Here is an 18,918-nt window from a genome sequence, read left to right as displayed (position 1 = left end):
CTAGATTAGGATTAACTACTGAAATAAAGAAACAAAGTTATTTATCAAGTGTGTTTATTACTGTCCATTTTATACAGAGTGCTCCAAAAATTGTATACTAAGCCGAAAGCTGAGCTTAGGGGGACAATCTGAACAAGTTTTGTTCTTCGATTTTTGGAAATTTGCTATAACAAATTACATTGTATACCACCTATAGCTTCTCCGTTATAGACATGTTTATGGTAACGTGACTTTTCACTATGGAGAAGCCTCGCTAGCTATATCTAGGTCCGATAAACGATTAACGCACAAGCTGTAACTGTAGTACGTAAGAAATAATTTTCATGAATTTTCAAACAAAACTAGTTCGAAAATTACGAGCTGACTCACTCTAACTTCTTTCTCAACACTCTGTAGATCTCAGTATCAATTGACTCACCGGTTAGTACAAGTTATTAAAAACTTTGTTTTTACAATAATGTTCTAAACCCCGACTGACTGGATCTTCTTGTTTGAATGAAAGCGAGGAGAGGATATTGAAAAGCCGCTCTAATCCAAGTTTTCTAAAACAGGTGGGTATAGAAGCACGGAGATAAATTCGTAGAGAACCTATCGTGCTGACTATCTATCTAACTACTTCGGATACATTTATCACCATTTGGACAATGAGAACCCTATACTTACCATAAGAAATATTAAATTAAAAAAAGTGTTTTGTGTTAAATAATTTGTGTTCGTTACGTTTCTCTACTTTGCGTTAACTGATGTCTAATTTTTTTTTGAGATTACTGAGGATAGAGGCGCTGAATGCTGAAATACAGGTCACAAACCTAGTTCAGCATCAGATGCTATTTATAACACATTCTTACATATTACTATAGTATTAATCAAGATCAACTCCTGTAGTTAAGAATTTTGTGTAACAAACTAAACTGTTTATCAAATAAATATTTATATTTATTTATATTGGCTAACAATCGTTCACTGATATGACTTTTTTGACGGTCTTTCTCAGCCCATCATTAGACGCTATACCTTCCTACCAGCTTTAAGTAGTACTTACTGTATTTGCATTTCTAGAGCAGCCGATGCATATTGAGTGCGAGATTGTAAGCTAAATTCATCTTGGTACTTGCTCCATACTTACCACCTAACTAGAGTACCTACCTTTACTATTTGAAATCTTCAAAACGTATAGCGCCGATAGCTTACTTAAACACTTAGAATAATAACTACTTACTGTATTGAAACTAGAAACTACGTTTATATGTTTTCCCTGAAACGAACCGTAAATGTCAATGTCAAATCTACGGGAAATCAAAAAACATTCATTCAACGTTGTAAAAAAATTATTACAGCTGTTCTGGAATTCATTTTATAAATAAAACGTTGATGGTGTTTTCCAAAACAATCTTATCTTGTCAAGTTGACACTTACAGCTGTCACATCACATAAAAGCAAAACAAAGGCAGATTTTTTATCATGAATTTGTTTGATTTGATGATAAATTTTCTAAAAGCGATGGAATAACCAACCTAACTAATTTCTAATGTGTACTGTAAAGTAATGTAAACACAATTAGCGAAAAATAGTGCTCTCTTATACAATAGAAATCTAACAAAATTGATTACGGCCACGTAAAGTAAATTGTGCAAACCAATAACAGTTAAAAAGTGATTTGTTCCTAAATTTGCAAACATGTCGGCTCTTCTTACCGCTGATTGGTTCCAACTAGATTCTTATTATAGGTGAGTAAGAGTTGTAAAGATTTATGACATGAACCACCAACCAATTTGCCACATATAGTTGATTTATTTAAACTTTATACTCATATCTTTTCAGGAAATTTGACCAGTACACAATGAACTGGGCTATGGATGAGGGGTTAGACAATATGATAGTTACCGGAGCCCCATATGGAGGCCCTATTGCTGTGATACGGGACAGGAAGCAGTTTGTGCGAGTCGTCACTCAGTCCAAACCAGTTATAACCATCTATAACTGTGTTGGAAACATTATATCAAAAATTCTGGTAATATTTATTCTCACTTTTATGTTTTATTGAGTAGAAAATTATAATTTACTGAATGAAATTCCCCAAATGAATTAATTAATGAGATATTTATTTATTTATTTATTTATTTATTTATTTATTCATCATCACACTACATAGCATTACAGTTATAAAGAAAAACCTTAGCGCTACATAGAGGCACAATAATAATAATACTTATTTAGTTATATAATAATAATTTATCCATCAGACTATTCAGACTCACAAAATTTCAGACATGCCTTTTTTAACTTTGGCCAACCATCCGCAAACACATCAACTTGTGGTGCCGAATCTATTATAGCATTCACCATCGTAGTGGCCCGAATTAGAGGCGACGAATTAGATATAACTCCTTCACTCTTCTTCGGTTTCCCCTGGCATGTTTTTCATGATAATAATCAGGGTGTCCACTATCTGGAAAGTCAGGGAAAGTCAGGGAAAAGTCAGGGAAGCTCTAGGTGGTCATGGAAAGTCAGTGAAATTGATGGGCCACCTGGAAAGTCAGGGAAAAATGACCCTTTTCTAGCATAATTTTGGTACTTTTCTTTACTAGTAATACTTCTTTTTTACGTGAAATAAGTAAGTCATAAAATAAAATCTCTTTTTGACTGATCCTTACTAATTAAGTTTTTTAATTAACTTTCCCTTATTCATAAAAACGTTACTGGACGCTTTAGCTATTGAACTGTTTTACCTCAGCGAGACCGCATACGCTGCCTCCGCGCAGCATCTATTAATCTATAACTTATTTGTTTACTAATTTAGCAGAGCAAAACGAATTTCATTCTATTTTGTACTGCATGTTTAATCAAATTTCATAAAAAAATACTTACACAACTAACAACTTTGTCAGGCAAAGGAGTGCCACACAACAAAAAATTGGTTCTGTTTCAATTTCGGTTTCAATATCTACTTCGATGGTAATCAGTAAAATTTTAGTCAGACTTAAACTAGGCAGACTAGTCACTAGCCTGCTATGGAGAGAGCTATGCTTGGGGTTTCTCTGATGGATCGTATCAGAAATGAGGTTATCCGTCAGAGGACTAAGGTTACCGACATAGCTGTCAAAATATGCAAGCTGAAGTGGCAGTGGGCTGGTCATATCTGCCGAAGAACCGATAACCGTTGGAGTAGACGAGTTCTCGAGTGGAGACCACGAACAGACAAATGCAGCGTGGGACGCCCTCCTGCCCGCTGGACTGACGACCTTAGGCGGGTGGCGGGTAGTGGTTGGATGAGGAAGGCCGAGGACCGAGTGTTGTGGCGCTCCTTGGGAGAGGCCTATGTCCAGCAGTCGATGATTATTGGCTGATGATGATGATGATGATGATGAAACTAGGCAGTATAGCAACTTGCTGCAAGCTGCAAGGCGGATGCGTTTTTTTAGGTTTCTTTTTTAGAAAGTTGTTCAGAATCGCCTCCTAAGGCTTAAGAGATAGGTACCTTAAGAAATAGGTAATGAGGAAAACATTTGCTATCGTTTGTGCACTCATGCCCCGGGGCTCGGGTTCTATAGAGATAAATGGGTGCTGAAATCGTTATTCACCAAGTATGTAAATATCAACAAATCTTTTTGATTGTGATGTAAATCGCTTCAGCATAATATATTCTAGGGTATCATTAAAAAAAACATTGTTTTTATTCAACAATGGCGTCATTCGGCACAGTTTTGATCACAAAAATTGCGTTACTTGAGGTGAAAAACTATAAATTATTTATTGTGTCGCCAATATCCTAAAAAATCATGGAGATTGGATAATATTTAGAAGTAGACCAACGTTTTCTCTTTTTGTATGGACGAGCAAGTGCTATAAAGTATATACTTCCCTCTTAATATACAATTTTTGGGGACTTTGTATAATTTTTTTACGCAGTCAAGTTTGAATAAGTGCCAAACAAATGAACACAAAACTTTGAAATGAAGCTTTCAAGTTCAAATTACTTAAATTAGGTTTATATTTTGATCTTCGGTCAGGGAAATTTTTTGAAACGGTCAGGGAAAGTCAGGGAAAAGTCAGGGAATTTTTTGGAGCATTCTGAGTGGACACCCTGATAATACTGGCAGTATAAATAAGATAATTGATTCAGACACCAGCATTTTAAGGCTATTCTAACTGGGTCATACATGATGATAACCAAGCTAAATGCTCTTGCTGTCATCAGTGCCGCCTACACTATTCTTCCTCTGCAAGGAACCTCTACCTCAGCTTCATCGGGAAAACATACATACTTACCTATAAAATAATAATAAACACTCTTCTCTCCCCTTTGCTAATCCCATTCGCCAATTCGTCATAGGCTAACTACAAGATACTCTATTATCAAGAAGTTCACCAATGAACAATGAATTCAATAAATAATTTTGATGATAATATGAGAATGTTTCTGTTTCCAGTGGAACAGCGGTGTGCTGGTGCAGCTGGGCTGGTCGGACAGCGAGCAGCTGCTCTGTGTACAGGAGAGCGGGGACGTGCTCATCTACGACATGTTCGGAGCCTACCAGAAGACATTCAGCCTCGGACAGGAAGTGCGGGATACTAAGGTGAGTTGTGTTTTCAAATTATTGGTCAAATGTAGACAGGAAAGTAACCATTCTTGTGTATATTTAGTGGGTCCCTTCATTCTAAAGTTCTAAAACACTCATTCTTACAAAATTTGGACTAATTCACACCAAAATGTTTTTTGAACACAAACATTTTTTGTTTTCTCTCTTTACAGGTTTGCAAAGCGCAGTTCTTCCCCAATCCCAATGGCATTGGTCTAGGAGTGATCACGACAACCAACAGAATGTTCCTGGTCAACAATGTGTCCGAACCTAAGATACGGAATGTGCCAGATCTGCCAAGTAAGGAATATTTTTATAGCTGGCTTTTCTTACAAAATATCTTTAGCTATCATAGTCAAGCTGTTGCCCGCAAGCTCCAATTTCAGGATAAAATGAAGCCAAATTTCAAAATGTCATCAAAATTGCTCCTGGCTTTTCTGCAAAAGTATAACAATCATTCATTTTATCCATCCTTACAAACATACCATTTAATTGACATAATTGGAAAAGAAAATCCTACAAGAATTGACTATGATAGCAATGGATGAAAAAAACAATAGTAAGATTAACAAGGCATCATCTTTAAACTTTGAGTAAAATCCACTCTTTCCCTCGTAGCATAATGCTTAATTATGCCTAGTTTAACCATAGTCTATTTGATCATTAATACCCCTGTTATATTGTAATGTCATCAATTATACTATGTCATTTACATATTAAATTCTTAACAGATGTGTCACAACTGTCACAAGTCAACGAATAATGTGTTGTTACAATCTAACAGAGTATGCTGAAACTGGGGCTAATGCTATCATGTGTACACTCCAGGGGCCAATGAGCTGATCACGTCGTGGTCCGTACTGTGCAGCGGCTCCCGCGCCGCAGCTAACATTGGTTTCCTTGTGTCGAGAGATAAGGAGCTCTACAAGTGTCAGCTGGGCGAGTCGAGAGCTGTGTTGATGGTAAATTACACTATATTTTTAGTTTGGAGTGTACTTTGCAAAATATAATTTATTCATTTTATATACAATTCTTCGTTTTCAAGGAAAAACCAATCAAATTTCAAAGGTCTCAATGCTATACTTTACAAAGTATAAGTTGCACACAATGACGTACTGAAACCTGGTACATGATTTTCGTATGAGATATCGCCAACGTCCATACCATGTTGAATACACCGGTTCTCGTCCGATCACCGAAGTTAAGCAACATCGGGCGTGGTCAGTACTTGGATGGGTGACCGCCTGGGAACACCACGTGTCGTTGGCTTTTTTGCATTTTTCTTTTTATTTACTAAAAAAAAAATCAATGAGAGAAGGCCGCCTTATTTCGTATAGCAATCTCTACCAGAAATAACCTTTTTGATTTTGTTACTAAGGAAAATATAAATTATTTTTCAGCGGCCCGAAATCCGCAATCCATACACGCAAATCCTTTCCATAGTGCCGTCACAAAATGGACGCCACGTCGCTCTATTCACAGACTCCGGATTCCTTTGGATCGGCTCTTCCGACTTCAGAAGCAAATACTGCGAAATCGATACAGGATATGTTAAACAACCTAAAGAATTGGTTTGGTAAGGGATTGAAGAACTCATTAAATAGTGAATAATTCAATGTGATGATGAAAATTAACAATAATTATGGAAAAATTCTAAAATTTACAATAAATGCGAATTTTCAGGTGTGGCTCCCAAGCTATAATAGCTCATTGGGAAGACGTGATGTGCATATACGGTTTCAACGGCAACACATCTAACTTCCAATACGACGGGCCATTCCACATCATACCAGAAATGGACTGTGTCCGGGTGGTCTCTGAGATGACCCATGAGATCATACAGAAAGTTCCTGTGGTAATGGAGAAAATATTCAGAATCAACAGCACGGCCCCCGGGGCGTATTTGGTCGAAGCCTCAAAGCAGTTTCAGGTTATTTTTTTTTTATATGGAAGATATTTATTTACTTATACAAAATTAGTTTGCCTTGATTGGAATAATGAACGAAGGTGGGTGGGATTGGGATTCCATAGTAAGCAATGGATTATGATTCCGTATGGATGGATTATGTTACTATTTTTCACTGATGCTATCGCCAACGTCCATACCATGTTGAATACACCGGTTCTCGTCCGATCACCGAAGTTAAGCAACATCGGGCGTGGTCAGTACTTGGATGGGTGACCGCCTGGGAACACCACGTGTCGTTGGCTTTTTTGCATTTTATTTTTAAATCACAATAATTATTTTTGGGATTTCCGTCTATAATGATTTTTTTACTTATAAAACATAATTATCCTTAAAAAACATAGGTAACACTTAATTATTATTTTCTATGCAAAATTATTTCGGCAGAAACGAAGTCACCAAGCCGACGAGTACATTCGCCTAGTCAAACCGGACCTGACGTCAGCAGTACAGGACTGCATCGACGCAGCCTCATACGAATTCGACCCGGAAGTTCAGAAGATGCTGATCAGAGCCGCTCAGTTCGGCAAGGGGTTCATCATGGATGCAAACATCACGGATACCTATGTGAAGACGTGCCGGTGGCTGAGGGTCTTGAACAGCGTTCGGGACCCCAAAGTCGCCATTCCTTTGACGTTTTTGCAGTATCCTTTTCAGTAATCACCATTTATAGCTAGGAGTAAGAGCTACAGTAGGTACTCTAGCTTATACAAGGTAGGCAATGCAACAATGCGTCAGTAATTTTACTTATTATAATGCGGAAAATTTGGGTGTGCTACAGATTTATTCAAGGTAATCAACCTTGAATAAATCTGTAGCACGTTGTATAGCATAGTTGTTTGCGTTATTTACTGTTCCTTATCTACCTTCACTCGGTCATGTGATTTGTGACGTAGCATCTCACATATAGTTTTGATACGTTTGTGGTTTTGCTTCTGACTGTCGCCAACGTCCATACCATGTTGAATACACCGGTTCTCGTCCGATCACCGAAGTTAAGCAACATCGGGCGTGGTCAGTACTTGGATGGGTGACCGCCTGGGAACACCACGTGTCGTTGGCTTTTCTGTTTTTTTTAGAAAGGTAATTAGGTACTATTTATAAAAATAATTATTTATACACTCACGAGCAATAAAGGTTCCACCCACTTTTTCATTCATCACGACTCGTGTTGTATTTTTGTGGCACTTTACTGCTGATGATGTCCTTAACTCCAAGACTCCAGGGTCCAGAACCTGGGCGAGCGCGTGCTGATAGACCGGCTGATCTGGCGGCGCCTGCACTGCCTGGCGAAGCACGTCGCCGCTTATCTGCAGATGAAGGATGGACCCACACGCGTGCTGTCGCACTGGGCTTGCTATAAGGTTATTGTACACAATTATAATTGTATTATGCTTTATGGGATGATGAGGTTTGTTTTCAGTGATGCAGCTAAGAATATGTCGCATATTCTTAGCTGCATCACTTATTAAAATACAACTTCACCAGCGCCTCGTCATCAGTGAATAGGATGTAGGTAATCGTCCACTGCTGAGCGTACGCTAACACAAGCCTTAGCAGTGTTTTTCTTTGCAAAGTTCTAAAGCAAAAAAAATACAACTTTCATAACTTGCAAGTCTCGTAACATATTTAGAAAGAGCTCTCAAACGGCTGAACCGATCTTTGTTTTTTTAACAACGTTTTGGAAAGCTGATGCACTTCAAGAGTAGGAGGCAAGTAACGCAACCGTCCAATATTTTGCTAAAATGTAAAGTAAAATGCCGTCCAATATAACCCTTTTCTCCCTCACATTCCAGGTGACTCAGCCGCACCTGGACAACGAGAGCGCGGCGCGTGAGATCGGCGAGAAGCTGCGCGGCGTGGCCGGCGTGTCGTACGCCACCATCGCCATGAAGGCCGCCGATAAGGGACGGAAGGCGCTCGCTATCAAGGTATGTGAGGATGCTAGTGTGTTGATTATACCTACTCTGAAGATTGAAGACCGAAGACAGTATGTTATGTTTACACAACGCTAGGCTAGCTCAACTAGTTCGCGTGGCACTCGGGTAGATTCGGATATAATGGGGGCTAACGCGTGTGAATTTGCCGCTAGGGGCGCTGGTGTTGACTGAGGTTAAGTGACATTTTACTTTTCATATAATTTGTTTGGCGGGCTTCGTGATAAATTATATTTTCGTTCATTTCCCTGTTGAAAAGTGATCTCTTCGCGAAATTATCGCAAATATGGATTATTTATCGATGAATGTGCAGTTGCGCATGCTTTGAAAGCTGAATTAAGGAAAAGAGGCGCATAAATAAGCGGTCTCAAAGAGCAGCTAATTCAGAGGTTAGTTTGTTTACTGTTTACAAACTTATTTTATACGAAATGTATGCTTGTTTGCTTAGATAACAGCTATGTTTTTTCTTTTTACAGACACCAAGACTATGACCGTAACAGTAACTTGGTTGGAAACGTAGAGGACAGCATCATACAACAAAATGATTCAGTGTATACTGTTGAGTGGCCTTCAGAAACTTTGTATAGCAGTGTGAACACTAAAAATGAAACTCCAGATCTAGATATTGTCACCAATGAGTAACTACTTTGGAATTTATGCACAGTGTACGTACATACCATCGCTCTTACGGTGAATGAAAACATCGTGATAAAACCTGCATATCTAGATTTTCGAACCCACAAACCTGCAGAGGACCAGCGTGGTAGGAAATGGTCCAAGCTTAGGAGTGGAGTTTAGACCTTAAGGCGATATGCACAAAGGCTCCATTCGAGTGAGCCAGGTGCAGGTACTGACACCCTCACAAATAATAGAATACTTAGTATATACTATACTACCATTATTTAGTTTCAACTAACAACTCAACCAGCATTCATTGTGTGGATTACTAATGTGTTATATTTTTTGTATAGCAGTGTGTTTAAACGGAAAGGATAAATAAAAGTTAAATCAGTGTGTAACTCTTTTATTTTTATTGTATTTATTAAATGCCTAATCCTTATTTACATTATGTTTCTGAAATTGGTTATAATGATTTTCACAAACACGAGATTGTCGGATAATAATTATTTCACAAGCCACTGTTTTAGAACAGTTTTATCACTTGGTAACATATGTCCTCCTTTTCTTTCCGAACATAACGCATCTGCACAACATTGCGGGATAGTAACTCGATATGATGATAGCTATTTTATAATGAATAAGCTTATAAAATTCAAGATTTTAAAACTTTATTTCGCGCCAATTTGATGAAGTCGCCTTTGATAAGTTTGACAGCTATGGTACCTCTTGGCCTCAGTCGACAGTGGCGCCAACTGGTGAGCAAAAAAACGGTAGTCCCCATTGTGACGTGCCATCGTATATGTTTATTATGCTATGAGAGCGCGGCGCGTGAGATCGTCGAGAAGCTGCGCGGCGTGGCCGGCGTGTCGTACGCCACCATCGCCATGAAGGCTGCCGATAAGGGCCGGAAGGCGCTCGCTATCAAGGTATGTGATGATGATAGTAATTTTACTATACGTACTCTGAAGATTGGAAGGCAGTATATATTTAATGCGTTAAAAATTAACGGTAAATTTTACAAATTAAGTCAGAAATTGAGTGCACCTCCCCGCGCCCTCACACACCCCGGCAGTGCGCGATCCCGCTCGGCTCTCTCAACTAGTTCGCGTGTCACTCGGCGGCACAAAATCCAAACCATCACATTTAACACTCATCCTCTCCCGTAGATCCTAGAGTACGAGACTCGCAGCAAGCTCCAAGTGCCGCTACTCCTGGCTCTGGGCGAGGGCGGCACGGCGCTGCTGAAGGCCACGGCTAGCGGGGACACGGACCTGGTGTATGTCGTGCTACTGCACTTGAAGGAGAACATGGGGAAACATGAGTTTGAGGTATGGTTTACTAGAGTTGGCGGAATTTTAAGACATGCCAAGCCAATGGTTAGGTTTATTTATGGCGCTTTTACATACTTTGGTATAATAAGGTAGCTGCTGACATTACTGAAACGGACAGACAGTACCTACTGATTTAACAATAAGTACAATACAATTACAAAAAAACAATAGACGACCATCGCCCCCACGTAGTACTCTCGCTCACTGATGGCGGATAAACCAGCACTTCTCAGCAAATCTGTAGTGCTAGTTAGCTTTTATTTAACTAACTTTCAGTCACTTGTTTTCAGTTGACAATCCGCAGTTTCCCGCTGGCGCACGCGCTGTACATCAAATACTGCGGACAACACAACCGAGAGGCGTTGCGGGCTATATACGTACAAGAAGTGAGTTCCTACTTGATGTACAATTTGAATAGTTTTAGGTTTTTTTGCAAGCACTGCCTTTCTACACACTTTTGTAATCAACCTGCAGTAAGGAATACATGTATTGTGCACCTAGTATTATGTATAGCAAGAAGCTGTTTCATCCTATGGGCAAAGCCAATAAGGCCTGGGTTCAAAACTACACCGCCTCGTCGCCTCGCCTTCGCTGCACCGTACACATATTATTCAAAAGTTCTGCTTGTATTTCAGGATGACTTCCCAGGGCAAGCCGCCACGCACATCCACGACGCCATAGAGTCGTCCAACCCCGGCAGCGTCGAGGCCAGCCTCATATCTGCCAGAGAGTGCTATAAGAAGGGAAAGAATGATTTAGGTAGGAAAATTAATTATTATTCACCAATCTATGGCCTTAAGAAAATACAGTCAAGTGCAATCTTGTCATCTAAAATGCATTCGTCTACTATTTCTGATAATAAAAAATACAAAAAAAAGCCAACGACACGTGGTGTTCCCAGGCGGTCACCCATCCAAGTACTGACCACGCCCGATGTTGCTTAACTTCGGTGATCGGACGAGAACCGGTGTATTCAACATGGTATGGACGTTGGCGATAGAATAGATTAAAATTTTAAATCCATGAAAACTATGTTTTGTTACGTCACAAATCATGGTTGTGCCTACTGTAAAATACATCCCAACCTACAAAACATACCGTTTTCGCTTTTAGCACTTAATTAACTATAGTTACTCCTAATTCTATAGATTTTACCCTGATCCTTTATGTCTCCACTTCCAGGTGTGTCCATATGCGAAGACTCCCGCAAGCTGTGCAAGCAGCAGTCGAGCCTGCAAGAGACGTACGGGGCGAGCTTCGTCGGCCTCTCGCTACACGACACTGTGAAGAAACTTCTGGAACAGGGCGAGGTCAAACTGGCTGACAAACTGCGATCGGAGTATAAAATGCCTGATAGGAGGTGAGGTGTTAATTAAAATTTAGAACACGAATAAGCAACTTAGATAATATGGGGCACCCTTTACTGGACCAAAGCCGACGGCCTTAGAGGTTGGATGAGGCCAAGGATAGCGTGTTCCACTGCTCCTATCTTCCAGGTCTTATGACATACTTTATGCCACTTACTACTAAAAATCCATGACTGAAGTTGTTAGAAACCCTCTATGATTCTAGCGTTTCATAGAACTACAACATCAATAACCTAACCACCACCACCATCCTCTCCCCAGATACTGGTGGATCCGCATCCTCTCTCTAGCCGAGCGCGGCGAGTGGGCCGAACTCGACCGGTTCTCCAAGTCGAAGAAGTCTCCCGTCGGCTACGAACCATTCGTGGACGCGTGTCTGAAGCACGACAAGACTGATGAGGCCCTGAAGTACCTGCCCCGCTGCCGGGACGAGATCAAAGTCAAGTATTATGTTAAGGCTGGGTGAGTTCTGTAGTGAGTCTGGATGGACTTTTTCTTTATTTTACTTTATTCACAGTCCGTGTAGCGCTGTCAAATGCCTTGGTGAGGAAGCCGCCCCGTATTATTTATTTATAATGATCGCCTTGTAATATAACTTAAAAGTTTTTTGTCTGCCAAAAAAACAAAAAATATGTTATCAAATACCGCATAAAAAATCAGAAAAGCTCCGGCAAATAGATGTTTAAAATCAGTTTGTCTGCACCACCGGCCCACTAGGTGCAGCAGACCTCTCCATTAAATATGTTGTTTTTTACTAATTCCCAGATTTTATGAAGAGGCGGCTCAGGTGGCCTTCGAACAGAAAGACGAGAGTGCTCTATTCTTCGTGCAAAGCAAATGTCCTCTTAGAGATTCCATCAAACACGAGCGAATATCTGCACTGCTAGAACAACTCATGTCTAGGAAGTAAGCCATCATTCATTCATTCCCACACCATGAAAGTACTATATTATTTAAGTGAACGCTGTATATAATTGTAACCAAATATTATATGACTGTATTTAATATGTATTTACTAGTAAGAAATAAAATGTATCAAGTGGCATGACAGCAATTTGGTTTTATTATTGACACATAAAATTTCGTATGACACTTACTTGTGAAGCTATAACAAACAAACAATAAATAAGTAATTTTACATATAATTTTGAACTAAACAACAACATGGAAATGTGAGCTTACAATGAGCACTTACTCGCTTAGAAATAATGTCTTTGTTATTAAATAATCATTTGTTACAAAAAGATCTAATATTTCAGATAAGTACTAGATGAGGTATGACAATAAATAAGTCCAGTCTGACAGACATACATTTACACATTTACGAAAATAAGCCAAGCTTTTGTCAGAGGTATGTACATTGTACAATGTACATCTTGTTTAAGGTAGACATATAACATTTAGTTTATTCACAACCATACATTATGGACAAGTATTACAGCAGATAAATTAAATAAGTAAGGAAAGGGAAACTTAAATGATTAGATAATTGATAGTACCCAAGATTTACATCTCTTTGGGTGCTTCAAACACGCACATTTTTTTAATCATTTAAGAATCCTTCGTGAATTGGGCAGGAGACATAATCATGACCATCCTACGACCATACCGATTCGAGTTATTTAAATCACTTTTTATCATCATTCGTTTTCACCTCACTAACGTCAGGTTAAGATGTTACAATCATATCAATTTTTCAATTTCATCTACCTACAGCACCTTTTTTAAACAGCCAGCCTTTACACTTTTTAAATTCAACATTCGAAAATTGGTCATTTTGTATAATTGACTACAATCACGAAGGTAAGAACAGTAACAAAAAGAGGTCAGTGCATTAACGACATGCATCCAATACAATATACACATTCAAAGATACACGCACAGCATTTACACATATTTTTATTTATTTTAGGCGACTGGGTTTGTTGATAGCGAATCTAAGAAATCCGTGTGATTGAATTTATAGAATTTGGCATTGCGAAATCAAAATTACAGCATCAACAATAAGTATGTAAGTATACATTTTCGATCTACTCAGTCTTAAATGAAATTTTTGATAAAAGTGCAGTACACAGTAGGTATCTAAGGTATTTTATACATATTATATAAACAAAGTTACGAGTCTAAATATTTTTTTTGAGTCTCATTTTTATATCGCTATAGTCATATGCATTTTTGCTGATGGTATTTTCATATGCAATCCGAGTTTAAAAACCAAATTCAAACACCTTATTGAAGTGAATTTATTCATGTAAATCGAAATGCCAACTACATACATAATATGTAACAGACATGGCACTGGGTACTGTTAGTAATCTTCAAAAAAAATCTCAAACTCATAAATTAATATTGTACAGTTTTGAAGAAAATGTATCGTACTATCTGGGACGGAATTGAAACAAATGAGCGAACTAAGACATTATAACCCATAATATTTCCAATATTATGAGTAAGACAAAAAAGAAGTACGTAATCGTCATGGACACCCATATTTTTTCACTTTTAGTCATTAGGTACAAACTACTCATGTGATGCTAATGTTTCAATTAATGGTGCCTAAAATAAATCAAAGTTCTTTGGTGCTTACAAATTTCTAACTATAGTATTCATTTAACAAGTACAGATTAAATCCAAATATCACACATTTTTCGCGCTAAGCGGGATATACACATACAGCGTCATCAAGTTTCTTCAATCTCATGTTTCACTACGACTACAATCTTAGACAAAGAGTATGGTTAATAATTTTGCCATCATTAGCACCAGCGCTAATTTTTTCCATTCATCTAACAGAAAACAATTTTAAGATTAAACTTTTAAATGAGTTGCTAAGTTACTACATACACACACATACTTACATAATTAATTTTACATTTCCACATCATAAATGTATGGGATGAACAATTAATAAAGTGTTAATCACGCTAAAATATTTGTGTTTAAATCAATACGTTGGTATACACTAAAATGTGACAATACTATATTTGCGACCTAACAGTCACACTTTACTGAGTATCTTAATTAAGACAGCAAGTACATAATGTACGACATTAAATTACACCCTACTATATAGGTATTATTTAAGCTCTTCATATTCAATAATTAAATTATTAATCAACAACAAAATATAAAAATCCCTTCTGTAGTTGTAGAACACAATTCTGAATAAAAATATTACAAATAAGGGATCAAATAAATATCCTATACTACCTAACTGAATAAGCTGCAGTTACAATTGATTTTCTTTTCAAAACTAGGGGTACCGAGTAGTACTAACTTAGAGTTATATTAATAAAGGCTCCCAGCCCGATATCCCAATAAACCAACAAAACAAAATCAGCCTTATAGACTACTACGTATACTAAACAAGCAAAGTTTTTTTTTCGTTTTTGTTAGAATTATATCACATTTATTTATTTTTAACTAACCTAACTACAATCAGACATATTTAATGCCATCAACCTAGAATGGCTTATAATCTTAACACAAAATATTAACTTAAAGTAATAACGAAAAAGGTTAATAAGTATCTTTGGATTAATCTGGTATTCAAATGGCACTTTCGCAATGTTTCGATCGATAATATAATTTGTAGCGAACAGCTATCAAGCCTTCGTAAAATTTGACTTTGGCATATTCATTATATTTTTATAGGAAGACTATCATATTTATTTTGTATTTTATTCGAAGTTTAGAATATTGTGAGTCACAGTTAAACTGACTTACGATAAAATTAATTAACATATTTCACGTCCAAAGAAACCCCAACGCTACGGCAGAGGCAATTTCGTATAAGAGATTAAATAAACTCAGTCATTATATTTTATGCTAACTATAAAATAATCATAAAAATGTCAAACAAACAACAACATAAACATAAATATATAGTATGTGGTTGTTAGCAGGATGCAATATCCTGCTAGCAATATTAATCATGAGCATTTATAAAGCTTTCACTTCGAATAGATACCATTAAGATACCCGAGTCAGTAATACGCCACTAAAAGTATACGTAAGGAAAAAAATACTTAAGAAACTATAATAAATAAACAACAATCTCTTCATAACTATGAAAATAAATATGAGATCCAATTAAATGAAGGTGTGAAACAAAAAAAAACCTCCATAAAAACTAACACACAGCATCTCAGCTAACACCTCCAAATAATATCTGGATGAAAACAAATTAGTGAAGCTAAGAAAATAATTACTTTTTTTTTGTTTTTCGTAGGAACTGCACATTAATAATAATAACTAGACTTACACGTTAACATGACTTAAATTCGTTAGCAAGCCTCTTATCGCGGGAGCGCTTACAGAAATCTCTTACATCTTGTGTATGTACACCTGTTCGGCAGAGGGCGTGAGCGGAGCAAGAGGCTGGCTCTGCACCATCACCTTGGGAGACCTGTCTCCATACTTGATCTTGTCGACGGGGCTGGACCCCGGGGTCGAGTTCGGAGTCAAAATACCTCCGTTCCGAATGAACTGGCCAGTGTAGTCGACGGTCTTGAGGTTATGCTTTGGTATGGTGAGAGAAGGTAGGTCTTTGGTTTTGAGGCTGTCGTAGATTCTTACGAGTTTGTTGTCGACAGCGTCGAGGATGCTGATTGGTCGGTGGGCGGCGGTCACCACCAGCCCCGGCTGCTTGGGCTTGGCCTCCAGGAGCGCGGAGGCGCCGTGGTGAACGGAGTGGTTCTTAAGGCCTTGGGCCGTTTTGTAGCTTTTGCCACAGTGGCATTTGTAAGTCTTTTTTATTCTGGAATTAGAAAGAAAGTGATTAGATTTTGGCAGGCGCTTTTGTTTAGATCATAAATGATGATTATGAATATAAATTGTATTTGGATTTGTCTGTCTAAATTGATGAAAATTTCTAAATAATATACTTAATATGAACTACAGAACTAGGAACATAATAGTAGGATTTACTGTTACTTGATATAATATGTTAACCATCAGACACCTAATCACTAATTAAATTACCCTAATGACATGAACTGTATGACGTTCTATTACTGTTACGTTAAAAATGTAGGTAGGTACCCATTTCTTCCAGAAATATTCTTGAGCAGTAAGGCGTTTCTTTGGGATACGACGGCTCTTATACTGTTTCGTTGAAGTAATAGGCATTACTGGGTACTTTCTATAAAATTATGGGATTTCATATATTTGTTTAACAAGTTAGGTATGGAGAAACTAGCGTGTAGACAGTGCAATAAGTTAAGTTTTTATCATCAATGACTTTAGGACTCCTACGTAGAGAGAAGCAGGGGATGGTTACTGTATGGTGATATAATTTAAAGAATGGTTGAGATTTCCTATTAGATGGACACACATATATATTAAACTTAGATCCCGCTTTCGTGTACTGTGTCTAGGGTCCGAAAATACATAGTAAAAACAATGTTTAGAGACAATGTTTCCAATAGGAAATGTTCCTTTTATGGTACATGTTACCATAATAATTAGCCAATCTTTTTATGAATATTTGATAGTCATATTAAATAGTAGCTATTGCATTAGCAATGAATCTTTTACTCACTTCCCATCCTTCTTATGGCCGTTCTTGGAGTGGTATTTGATGCCATTCACGTTTTTGTATCGTTTCTTGCAGCCGGGGACCGGGCAGGCGAAGGGCTTGTCTTGCGGAGCTCCCAACGGGGCTTGAGCCATTTGAGCACTATGTTGTCTGTAGAACAGATGGCTAATTTTATACTTTGGAATAAATAAATCTATATTATTAGGTATTGATAGGAGAAACTGTAAGAACATAGTATTATTAAGATATCTGCATTTTACTAAATTCAATTTTGGTGGTTTGATAATTGGTTGTTAGGGCACCCACATAGTTTTTATCAGATGTGAGTGTCAATCTTCAATAAAACTACCTACTGTTGCTACCACAGCTATGGACTAATATATTGACTGAAATATAAATTCTAAAGTAAGGTCTGTCTCTTACTTGACTCCATAACGCAAAATGTACTCAGAGCTGTATTCCTCGACTGTGGTCCAGGAGTCATTGCTGTCTTCAGATTGAGTCATCATCTCCTCATCGTCTAGTTCACTCCCTGAAAGATTAGAATATTAGTTTTGAATGAGCCAATTAAATATATTTCTATAGGTAAGAAAACTGTATGAGTAAACTAAATAGTGACCACTCTCAAATACAGTAACAGAGGGTGAACACTGGCCCTATATAACAGAGGGTGGACACTGCCCCTTTGTAGCTTTGAGCCTTACTTTATCTCTATCATTGTGAAATTGTGAAACATACAGACCACTCTGTACCTGAGTACAATACCTACACTAAACAAGCCAAGATACGGGATAAGGCCACTATGTAATACTAGATGATGTAATAAGTATATGGACACAAACCTGTGGGAGTGCTACTCCGAATGGAAGGAGTCTTCGGGGCTGACATGAGCCGGCGGCGGCCCTCGGGGATGGGGGGCATACTCTGGAACTCGCGCCGTGTGTTCTCCGTGAAGAAACGCAAGATGTAACTCAAAGGTATGCATGATGGTTGTGAAGCCTCCTTCTGCTCCACTACTGCAGGATCGTAGTCTGAAAGATTTGATAGGATCATGAGAGACGAACGAAATTAATTTGCAAGGTCAAAAGTTAGTAGGTATGTATAATCAGCTGATCGCTCATCGGTAGAATTTGTTTACTAACAACTAAAGAACCATTGGCTTTGGCAAACAATGCACACTTGTGGTCTATAAATTTAATTAACATTTAACACCCAAAATAATACCTGTCGAAGTATCAATTTGTTATTCCCGCGCTATACGAAAATAGAAAACAATGTTGACAACATTGATAATTGATAAGTACGCATAGCAGGGCTGGGTCAGAAATATACGCAGAAAACACTTGGATATACATTTAGAAGGAAACCACCAATATTTACCGATATGTGTGTCCTCAATGTGTTGAATTAAATCCCCTAGGCTAGGAAATGTGATGCCGCAGCTATTAAATTTACAGATGTTTATCATGAAGACGGCCATGTCGCACAGATGGTAATGCACAAGTCAACTGACGCACTATAATCATATCCGGTTTATATTTTTATCAACATGATTTTAATGTAAAAACGGCTTTGAA

At 37.9% G+C, this 18,918-nt stretch overlaps 2 protein-coding genes and 4 non-coding genes across 6 annotated transcripts; 4 read left to right on the top strand and 2 right to left on the bottom strand.

Annotated features, from left to right (window-relative positions):
• Positions 1–1,428: 1,428 nt before the first annotated feature.
• LOC105382444 (vacuolar protein sorting-associated protein 16 homolog) lies at positions 1,429–12,852 on the top strand. The gene is made up of 16 exons (XM_048621950.1): positions 1,429–1,727; positions 1,822–2,011; positions 4,431–4,577; positions 4,754–4,880; positions 5,409–5,542; positions 5,981–6,156; positions 6,264–6,510; positions 6,934–7,190; positions 7,772–7,910; positions 8,343–8,477; positions 10,271–10,432; positions 10,726–10,821; positions 11,071–11,194; positions 11,618–11,795; positions 12,064–12,264; positions 12,568–12,852. The coding sequence occupies exons 1-16, from the start codon at positions 1,678–1,680 to the stop codon at positions 12,710–12,712; spliced, it is 2,508 nt and encodes an 835-aa protein (XP_048477907.1). The 5' UTR covers positions 1,429–1,677; the 3' UTR covers positions 12,713–12,852.
• Positions 5,731–5,849, top strand: LOC119694240. Its single transcript, XR_005254807.2, has one exon. It is a non-coding gene; the product is annotated as a 5S ribosomal RNA (ribosomal RNA).
• LOC119694556 lies at positions 6,673–6,791 on the top strand. Its single transcript, XR_005254910.1, has one exon. It is a non-coding gene; the product is annotated as a 5S ribosomal RNA (ribosomal RNA).
• LOC119694557 lies at positions 7,491–7,609 on the top strand. The gene has a single exon (XR_005254911.1). It is a non-coding gene; the product is annotated as a 5S ribosomal RNA (ribosomal RNA).
• Positions 11,312–11,430, bottom strand: LOC119694237. The gene has a single exon (XR_005254804.2). It is a non-coding gene; the product is annotated as a 5S ribosomal RNA (ribosomal RNA).
• On the bottom strand, positions 12,843–18,913 carry LOC105382442 (juxtaposed with another zinc finger protein 1). Its single transcript, XM_011552322.3, has 5 exons — positions 18,722–18,913; positions 18,184–18,372; positions 17,765–17,873; positions 17,345–17,491; positions 12,843–16,561 (listed from the first exon to the last, which is right to left on the bottom strand). Exons 1-5 carry the CDS (start codon positions 18,819–18,821, stop codon positions 16,129–16,131), a joined length of 978 nt encoding a protein of 325 aa, XP_011550624.3. The 5' UTR covers positions 18,822–18,913; the 3' UTR covers positions 12,843–16,128.
• Between the last annotated feature and the right edge of the window lie 5 nt (positions 18,914–18,918).

This window comes from Plutella xylostella, chromosome 6, assembly GCF_932276165.1.
Source record: "Plutella xylostella chromosome 6, ilPluXylo3.1, whole genome shotgun sequence".
Taxonomy (NCBI): Eukaryota; Metazoa; Arthropoda; class Insecta; order Lepidoptera; family Plutellidae; genus Plutella; species Plutella xylostella.
Note: the sequence above shows the minus strand (reverse complement) of the source record. Positions and strands in the feature narration are given on the sequence as shown.

What these genes read in the sequence shown, in the direction of transcription:
- LOC105382444 (XM_048621950.1), top strand. Translation starts at nt 1,678, where the DNA reads ATGTCGGCTCTTCTTACCGCTGATTGGTTCCAACTAGATTCTTATTAT. An exon ending in GAATGTGCCAGATCTGCCAA is followed by an intron (nt 4,881 to 5,408) that starts GTAAGGAATATT and finishes TGTACACTCCAG; the next exon opens with GGGCCAATGAGCTGATCACG. An exon ending in GGAAGGCGCTCGCTATCAAG is followed by an intron (nt 8,478 to 10,270) that starts GTATGTGAGGAT and finishes CCTCTCCCGTAG; the next exon opens with ATCCTAGAGTACGAGACTCG.
- LOC105382442 (XM_011552322.3), bottom strand. Translation starts at nt 18,821, where the DNA reads ATGGCCGTCTTCATGATAAACATCTGTAAATTTAATAGCTGCGGCATC. An exon ending in CATTGAGGACACACATATCG is followed by an intron (nt 18,373 to 18,721) that starts GTAAATATTGGT and finishes CAAATCTTTCAG; the next exon opens with ACTACGATCCTGCAGTAGTG. An exon ending in GGCCATAAGAAGGATGGGAA is followed by an intron (nt 16,562 to 17,344) that starts GTGAGTAAAAGA and finishes TTCTAATTCCAG; the next exon opens with AATAAAAAAGACTTACAAAT.